Source organism: Paroedura picta, chromosome 13 (genome assembly GCF_049243985.1).
Source record: "Paroedura picta isolate Pp20150507F chromosome 13, Ppicta_v3.0, whole genome shotgun sequence".
In the NCBI taxonomy this organism is placed as follows: domain Eukaryota; kingdom Metazoa; phylum Chordata; class Lepidosauria; order Squamata; family Gekkonidae; genus Paroedura; species Paroedura picta.
In genome coordinates, this window is record NC_135381.1 from 26,945,493 (window position 1) to 26,954,763 (window position 9,271).

The 9,271-nt window shown below is 44.1% G+C and overlaps 1 protein-coding gene and 1 non-coding gene across 2 annotated transcripts; both read right to left on the reverse strand.

Annotated features, from left to right (window-relative positions):
• Positions 1 to 2,484: 2,484 nt before the first annotated feature.
• RPL39 (ribosomal protein L39) lies at positions 2,485 to 7,512 on the reverse strand. The gene is made up of 3 exons (XM_077308231.1): positions 7,352 to 7,512; positions 5,955 to 6,058; positions 2,485 to 2,704 (listed from the first exon to the last, which is right to left on the reverse strand). Exons 1-3 carry the CDS (start codon positions 7,352 to 7,354, stop codon positions 2,656 to 2,658), a joined length of 156 nt encoding a protein of 51 aa, XP_077164346.1. The 5' UTR covers positions 7,355 to 7,512; the 3' UTR covers positions 2,485 to 2,655.
• On the reverse strand, positions 3,546 to 3,677 carry LOC143823283 (small nucleolar RNA SNORA69). Its single transcript, XR_013226445.1, has one exon. It is a non-coding gene; the product is annotated as a small nucleolar RNA SNORA69 (small nucleolar RNA).
• Positions 7,513 to 9,271: the final 1,759 nt, after the last annotated feature.

A 9,271-nucleotide genomic window follows, 5' to 3' on the forward strand; every position in this document is an offset into this window, starting at 1 on the left:
AGGGTGCGTCATCTGAAGTTGTTCTAGTTCGCTTTCTGTGTCCAAGGTTCAAAGTTTCTTCATCTTTGTTCTTGCTGTCAGACCTGAGTACATCTCTACTGTAATTTGTATCATTTTGTCATGTAACATTTATATATGGGGCAGGGGATTAAAAAATGCTCTCTAGTTCCAATCTGATGGGGCAGGGTATAATCTCTGAGGGAGATTTTAAAATATATTGGCCTTCTAGTACTGCTCTTTATAGTAGCAGTACTTGATGTTAGAGCTCTGGCAGAGGCACCATAAAGTAGCTGAGAAAAGGACTTTGCCCTGAATAATTCCAGGAACCTTTGCTCAGGCTTGCCTATATATTTGAAATGAGCACTTCTGCTTCCTGATGCTTGAATAATTATCCTAAGATACTTGAACTTATTGACCTGCTTAATAGTATGGCCGTTCAGTTTCCATGTTCATAATTTTGTATACTTAGTACCAAAAATGTTGTTTGGTGGTAATTTACCTCGAGATGTTCTTTGGATCAATAGGTTTTGAGCTTTCTTAATATTCTCCTATTGGTGTTCTGGATAGGACAACATTATCGGCATATAGGAATGGAGCGGTGTGTCAGTATTGGGAGGTGAAACTCACTATCCTAAAAGGTTTGGATTATATCATTTATATATATCCTAGCTTCAAAGCCCATGCCTAAGAACAGGCCTTGAAAGGGTCCCCTCCCCTGGCCCCCTGATTGGCCCTATTTCAACTTGGACAGCCGGACACGTTCCACCCCCAGGCTGTTTCACAAATATATAGAGGAACAACAATGGATAAGGATGATGTAATCACTGCAGTTTCTCGACTTATTGGAATTTGACCTGACATATCAATGCGTATGACAAGAACTGCAAATATTGGTATCCACCACTCTAGGGTTTTCTTAAGAAATTCAGGTGGAATGCCATTATCTCCTAATGCTTTGTGGCTTTTCAACTGACCCAATCTTACTTTGTGATACAGGTGGCCATTCAGGAAGTTCTTCCATCACGGAAGATTCCTTGTGTTGTGTCATGATGTAATAGAGCTTCTGGACATCCTGGTATGTTTTTGTGTTTTAAAAACAGCAACCACATACACTCCCAACACTGGAGAGGGGGGATTCACAGCTTAAATAAGGCCAGGGCAGAAGCAAGGTCCTAAAATGAAAATATATTTGCTAGGATTAAGATAGCCCTTCACAAGCATTTCTCCTTTAAACTGAAGATGAGCAAGTTCCCATTCTGCAAGACTGCTAGGTTTCAAAACAGAATGTCAAAATAACAAGACAGAATAATTCAACAAAGGAAGAGTTATCATAAGGTAGGGAGTGGTACCCTTGGAAAAAGTGATATTGTAGTTAGAAGCCAACAGAGGCCAGTGACATACTGGCCCTGATGGGAGGGCAGTATATCTTGACCATTAGTGGCCCTAATATTTGGAAAAAGCCACTGAGGGAGGAGCATGTCTGGTCCGTTTCCAGATGTCCGGACTCCACTACCATCCAAACATGCTCCACAGGCCAATCCAGGCACGCCCGGATTGGGCTGGCTTCTAGAGCACCCGCCCCAAGGCAGCTGTGATGTGCTCAGAAAGCTTCACAGCCAGATGCAGCCTGGCCGCTGAGGTGAACGTATCTGGGGCGCCCTGGCCCGGTCGCCCGTCCAGCAGGCCTGCAGCCAGCGGAGGAGTCTGGGGGGGGGGCACCAAACAACTGGCCAACCCACTGTGAGCACGCCACCCTTGCCCAGCCACTGCTTGCCCTACCTGACTGCCCAGCAGGCCGGGTGGCTGCAGAGCCTTCTCAAAGGGCCCACCTGATATGAGTGTGTCGCCCTGGCCCCGGCCACTGCTCGTTTGGAGCTGATTCTGTCATGGCTTGAAAAGTATATGAGCAGCTGAAATATTATTCAATTTGATTCTCCAAAAACGAGGTGAAATAAATATTAAAAGATTGGCTACACATTCCTCTTCTAACACTGTATGTTAAGCATAGTCCCAGCTAGCTTTGCCAAGAGACTAAAGCTCTTTGAATGTCTTAAAAATTCAAGAGTGGTCATTAGGACTTCATCACTTCCAAGCCAGTCTCCCTCTCTCTTTTTTGCCTTATTTCTTTTTGTTTTTCTCTCCCTGGCCTCTGCCATCCGTAGCCTATCAAACAGCATTTCCAGTCCCAGAGAAATATGCTTCTCAGTACTGTATTTGCATGGAGGACTGTTCTCTGTTTGTTTTGAGCTATTCACTCACTAAGTCACAGCAGGAAGTTTCCAGCCACCCTCCAATTTCACAGCCATTAGCCTTCTGTGCTGTTGCCAACTCCGTATGCAGCAAGTGTAAAGCCAGCCATAAATCGCTAATTCACTGGACTCTGTGCAATTTGATATTTATTAATGAACCTCTCTTAACCAGCAACAAGAATCCCTCAAACACATATGCACTGAGATCTAAAAAGACATTAACTGTACACAAAGCTTTCCATTATTCAGATTTAATTCTTCCACAAAACCCTTTTTGAAACGAAAGGTTTATAAAAGAAAATATGCACAACATGAGTCAGCTTTGAAAACAGGGTTGTGTCACGTTGGTAGCAAAGGGCCATCTGAGGTCTCGGTGCAGGACAAGATGAGCCACATGGGCTTCTCTTTACAGGCCTAGCTTGGTCCTTCTCCAATGCCTTCTTTTGGAGTTGTATCTGGAACAAAAAGGCACACAATTAGTAAGCAAGGTACATGCAGAGCTGAATTGAGTGCAAGCAACTGAGAAAGCCATCATTTTTACTTGTAACACCCTCAACAAAGGGCTCTGTGGCAGCTAGCAAAGGAGGTTTGTGTTTCCCACACCCCTCAGCTCCTCCTCCCCTCCCTCATGACTTCCTTCTACCAACACTCTCCCTGGAGAGAAATCTCTTAAAATAAGAATTGTAAGATCCAACCTAATGTCTCCAAACAGAAGATAAAAGTGCAAACTCTTAGAGGTTTGGGAAAGGGAAGAAACTGAATACCTGTAACAATTTCTATATTAGTGTTTTTAATAATATTATAATTCATTTAGTATATATAGAATTGTATTGGGGAAAAAACCCTGTTGATTGACTGAAGGATTTATAGTTAACTGGCTTTCTGAGCAGTGAGGAAATTGTGAGAATTTTTTTAAATTCCACTCTGCTCTTCATTATTAACTAGCCCTTAGTTGATTAATCAAATGAAAGATGGTTGAGTAACTTATTGACTAAACTGATCAAAGCATACAGACCCTAAACCACCAACCACAGATAAAATAATGTATTCAGAGGAGGAAAAATACTTCCCTACAACCAATGGGAGCATATACAAAACAACATAACTGCACCATTAAATATATTTTAGACAGGGTGTATTGAGACTAATTTGATCTAGCCAGTCCATGCCACACTGGTCACTCAAAAGTCTGTTAAAACATATTACTCTAATATCATAGAAAATATCCCAATACATTTGTGCAGGAAACGTTTTTCCCAGTAAAAGTCTTTCCGCTGTTCTCAGTTGTCTCAACATGCTTGTCACTGTTCACAAGTTGGGTGATTTCACCACCAAGTAGAGTGATCACAGCCAAAGTGACAGCATTGCTCTCAGCAGGGAAATGGCAGTACTCCCACAGAATGAAGCACTGTAATTGCAACCTGCTTCAGAAAGGCTCACTGTTTGCAGACCCAGAGGCTAGATTCAATCATTCTTAACACCGTGGCCAAAGATAACAGCCTTTTGCTAGTGAATAAAGACCATCTAGTTGAAAATTAAATACCTACTTCTTTGTACAGTGATGTGAGAAGGAACAACAGAAAGGCAGGGTAGTAATATGGAAAGGAAATTTTAAACACAGTTGAAAGATCAAGTTGAACTAAATCAAGAGAGTAAGAACGAACACTTTTAAGGCAAAATCTTCCTGTGTTGTTGGGAACCTCTGGTTCCAGGAGTCATCTAAAACAGGAGTAGTCAACCTGTGCTCCTCCAGATTTGCATCACAAATCCATTGCAAACGCTGGCAGGGGCTCATGGGAATTGTAGTCCATGAACATCTGGAGGCCACAGGTTGACTACCCCTGATCTAAAACAATGGACATATGCTCAGAGACTATATAACAGGAGCCCTGCTGGATCCAAGCATCTAATTCAGAGTTCTGACTCACAGTGCTCAACCTGTTATTCTGGATGGCCAACAACACGACCCAGAGGCCAATGGGGACTGGTTTTCAGAAATCTACTGATTATGGTGGTTCCCTTTAGACACTCCAGCTTGTAGCCACTAATGGATCTATCTTCCATACACTCTGTCTAATATTCTCTTCCTGTGGCCATCACGCCACTCTCTGGCAGCAACTTCCATGTTAATGACTCATTAAGCAAAGAACTTTTGACAAAAAGACCGACCTCCAGATCATCTCAACACCAAGCAAACACCGAAAACAGTTCACATTGGATCTTCACATTCCATTAGCCAGCAGAAGACTCCATGACTGCTGTTCTGGTGAATACAGGACAGCATGTTGTCCCCAAGATAACAAGTGTTAGCAGCGTGCCAATGGCACAGAAAATAACAGGTGCCTGCAATTATGGCACATTTCTTCAGTCTTCATCGAGTCAATGAGCCAACAATGAAGCAAACTGAGATACAGCACTCACAGTGACAATAATTTTTGTAGCAGACGGAAAATATAGTGGCCCATAAAGGTAAAGGTATCCCCTGTGCAAGCACCGAGTCATGTCTGACCCTTGAGGGTGACGCCCTCTAGCGTTTTCTTGGCAGACTCAATACGGGGTGGTTTGCCAGTGACTTCCCCAGTCATTACCGTTTACCCCCCAGCAAGCTGGGTACTCATTTTACCGACCTCAGAAGGATGGAAGGCTGAGTCAACCTTGAGCCGGCTGCTAGGATTGAACTCCCAGCCTCATGGGCAAAGCTGTCAGACGGCTGCCTTACCACTCTGCGCCACAAGAGGCTCTGTATAGTGGCCCATATATGCCTGCAAATCCCCAAGAAATATTTTTTATATTTATTTTTTCCTTAGACTTTTTGCCCACCACTCTCGTGGAGGGTTATAAAATCCCCATAAAATTTCATAAAGACTCCACCCCAAAGACAGAACAAAACAGACAAATGAGCTAGGATAGGATAAAACAAGATTGGTGGCTTAATCCCCCCCATTCCAGCAGCATCCACCACCTAGGGTGGTTATGCTAGATTTTGCTGCATAGCCTGAGGAACCCTGTTGTTCCCAACCCTGGCCTCCACCAGATACCTGGCAAAAAAACTCCGTTTTGCAGGCCCTGTGGAACTCTGATAGCTCCGTTAGGGCCCTCAACTCTCCCGGGAGCTCATTCCACCAAGTCGTGGCCAGGATTAAAACAGCCCTGGCCGGAGTCATGGCCAGGTGTCCTTCCTTAGGGCCAGGGACCTCCAGTAAGCACCTGCAGAGCAGAGAGCCCTGCAGGGGGCATAAGGCGATAAGTGGTCCCTCGGATAGGCAGGGCCCAAGCCATGGATGGCCTTAAAGGTCAAGACCAAAACCTTGAAACTGATCCAGGCCAGGACTCTCCAAGGTGTACCAGTGAGGACCCTAGAAACTCCATTCTTCACTAGCTGGTTTCTGGGTCAGGCAGGCCCATGTAGTTACAGAAGTCCAGTCTAGAAGTGACTGTTGCATGGATCACTAAACAAAAGTTGTTCCCAGCCATATTAGTTGAAAAGCAAAATCCAAAAACAAGCTCAGTCTGTGTAACACTTTTAATTAGGGCCATAAAACAATGTGCAAATTTTCAAATTCACCAGAACTCTTTGTCAGCCAGGATATTACAAAAATGTACAAAAGAGATGAAAAAACCCTTTTCAGACGATGATTTTAAGACCTGTTCATGCTAGTGTGCCTGTGTTAAATGTTGAGCGTTTAAGTAGACTGTATTTTTTACCTGATCTTATTGCCAGTTTTCATGCGGATCCATTGTGGAATTGGCCGGTTCTGTTTCTGCTTCTTAGCAAGAAACCGTTTGATCTTGAAAGTTTTGTGGGAGGACTGAAAGAAAAAAGAGAAGAAAAACATTTTAAAAACTCCCAAGCAGTACTAGTTACAGTAAATGGGGGGAGAGGAGAGACATAATGTTTTAAATAGTTGGGAAAATTACAGGCAACCAAAAATGTCACATTGATTTCCTTCCATCATGGTAACACTGAATAGTGGATCTGGAACAGGAAACAGCATCACAGGACAAGATGCAAATCAGGCTTCACAGAAAAATATGGTAAAAATCAGCAAGATGTGGATCAGGAAATATTTTGGAGGTGGAGCTGGGAGTGGCCAGGGATATTAGACTCCATAATGCATGGAGTCCCCCCTACAATTCAGACATTTTCTCCAAACGAACTGGTCTCTTTAGTCTGGAGATGAGCTATAAACTGGCATCCTTAGTCTACGAAGCATCACTTCAGATTGTATATTTATTAATTATATTTGTTTTATTTATATACCACCTTCCCCGAAGGCTCTCCTTATTTTTCCTGACAGGGACTCTTTTTGTTTTGAAAAAAAACCCCTCAGTCACAGAAGCCCTGTTTGCATTATGAAATGGAATAGCCGGATACAACAAGACTAGGGCCCATGGCTATAATTCTAGATGGATTTAGCAGACGAAGGAATTGCTGGGAGTACCATAATGCAGGGGTAGTCAACCTGTGGTCCTCCAGATGTCCATGGATTACATTTCCCATGAGCCCCTGCCAGCGTTTGCTGGCAGAGGCTCATGGGAATTGTAGTCCATGAACATCTGGAGGACCGCAGGTTGACTACCCCTGCACTGGCAAAGATTGCGGGGTACCTTGTGCATCACAAATCCATTGCATTATACTGTTATGATTGATGAGGACTTGAATTTATCCAGGAACTAATGCGGTCGGAAAAGCAGAGCAAGTCAAACCCATTCCTGAGCCAGTGGCTAAGAGAGCAAATCGCAGCTACAAACTCAGTCGGCATCCTTAAGCCTTTGTCTCGGCCATCTCAAGACACAGCGCAGGAATTACACCAGCCGACTGATGCAGTAAAATACAGTAAAATGCAGTAAAATACAGCACTCAGAATACTGAAAACGGCAGGCACTTAAGACAGCACTTCCCCCAGTGTGCAGATCAAATGCGGTCCGCCTCCTTTGACCGGAGGGGGGGGCAGCACAACGAGAGTTCCCAAATTTTCAGAGTACCGTTCGGATTGTTAATTCCTTTCGGGCTCATTCGAGGGGATCCCCGAGAAGGCCAGGACTGATATCGTGAAGCCCGCTAAGGAACCACGACAGAGGATTGCAACGGATTCACTCACCATGGCGAAGATCTGACGACAGATCACCACAACGTCGTAGCGGAAGAGAGAAAGGAAAGGCGGAGCATTGAGCTATGGGGAAGAGCGGACACCGGAAGCAGCGGGCCAGCTTCCTCTGCTTCAGCGCCCCCTGGTGTTGCTCAAGGTACACGTAAGCAATAAAGGCACGCTTTGCAGGCGTAGTCAAACTGCGGCCCTCCAGATGTCTATAGACATGGGAATTGTAGTCCATGGACATCTGGAGGGCCCCTGCTCCATAGGCATCATCGGTTCATGGCCCGGAATTCTGCAGAGCTCTTCGACTACGATTAAGGCAGGAGTAATAGATTGTCCTGTTCTTTATAGGTTTTATAAACCTCATTGCTCCCCATTTACTACAGTATAATTGGCTACCTTCTGTTTTATCCTTTTGTGCACGCACAATGTAAATGAATTTGTAGTATGACTAAAGGTTACAAGTACCTTGTAGATAAATTTGATGAACAAATAGCAAATGCCTTTTATTGGGGGGTGTACTAAAACGAATGACAAGAATGCCCATTGGAAGCCAAGGGAGACGCCGGAAGACCCATTGGAAATAATGGGAGGCAAGAATGCCAGTTGACTTCCATGGGCTCCATTGAAATACATTACAGTAGGAAAACAGTTGCAAAGAAAACATGGAATGGAGTTTCCATTACACCCACGAAGTCTCCCCTGGGCTTGGAATGACAGCCTCTGGGAATACAATGAGGGTTCTGGACCTGGAATGACAGCCACTGAAAGCACCATGGGCAGTCTGGGCCTGGAATGACAGGCCCCAGAGTGGCCCCTGGGAGTACTATGACGGTTCTGGCCCTGGAATGACATGCCTGGGAGTAGAATAACAGCCCCTGGGTATGCCACAGGGAATCTGGGCCTGGAATGTCAGTCCCCAGAGTAGAATAACAGCCCCTGCGAGCACCCCCTCCAAAAGCAGGCATGGAAAAGGCTGAGGGTTACAGGAAAAGTCAATCTAACTTGACTTTAGATAGATTCTGCGGGAGTTGCCCTCTGTCTGCAAACTACTGCCTTTTCTAATATATTCCGTCATGTAATCTAAATCAATAAAAAATAGGTGGATTACAGATGACGGATGGATCAGGTAAGGCTATATATTCCCTGTCATGTAAGAAGATCATAGTCTGATGAAGGGTGCATGCACTCGAAAGCTCATGCCTTGAATAAATACTGTTGGTCTTAAAGGTGCTGCTGGACTCTGATTTTATTGTACTGCCTTTTCTGTAAGAGATGTTAGAGCTGCAAAGTACAGGTTGTGATGCCACAAAGTGCAGGCTGTGAAACTCCTTCCAGATTCGGCTGTTTGTCCCTGTGCCAGTACTGATCACTGCAGCTAAAATGCCAATAGGCTATTTGTGTGGAGAAAGCTGATAGACAAACTTATTCTCTTTCTATGCTTCTAAAAAAAAGAGAAAAGGCAGATCTCAAAAATCAGGAAAGAAAAAGTCAAGAGTGAGGGATTAAGATTATAGTGTTGTGCCAATAGGAATTTCAGTTTTAGGTTCATCACAGGATAAAATTGATTAATTTGGCAGGGCTGAAAATACTAATAAACTGTATATTTCAGAAATTGAGAAAACGCAGACTCCATGTTCTCTACTACAAGTCCATCCATCCATCCGTCATCCACCTATCTATTTTTTATTTAGATTTATTTCCCGCCGCTATCAAAAACCATCTTGTGGTCAGTTACAGCAGTAAAAACCCCACATAAAATGACACATTAAAAACCCACAGAAATCCAGCAGCAAGTTAACCCCCACCCCTCCCAATCCGAAACTTCCCACCCTGCACCTCAGGGGTTGGTGGTGCCTGCTATTCCAGTTAGATCATAAAGATGTCATTAAATGAGGGTGGGCCCCTGTATCTTCCTTGTTCTGG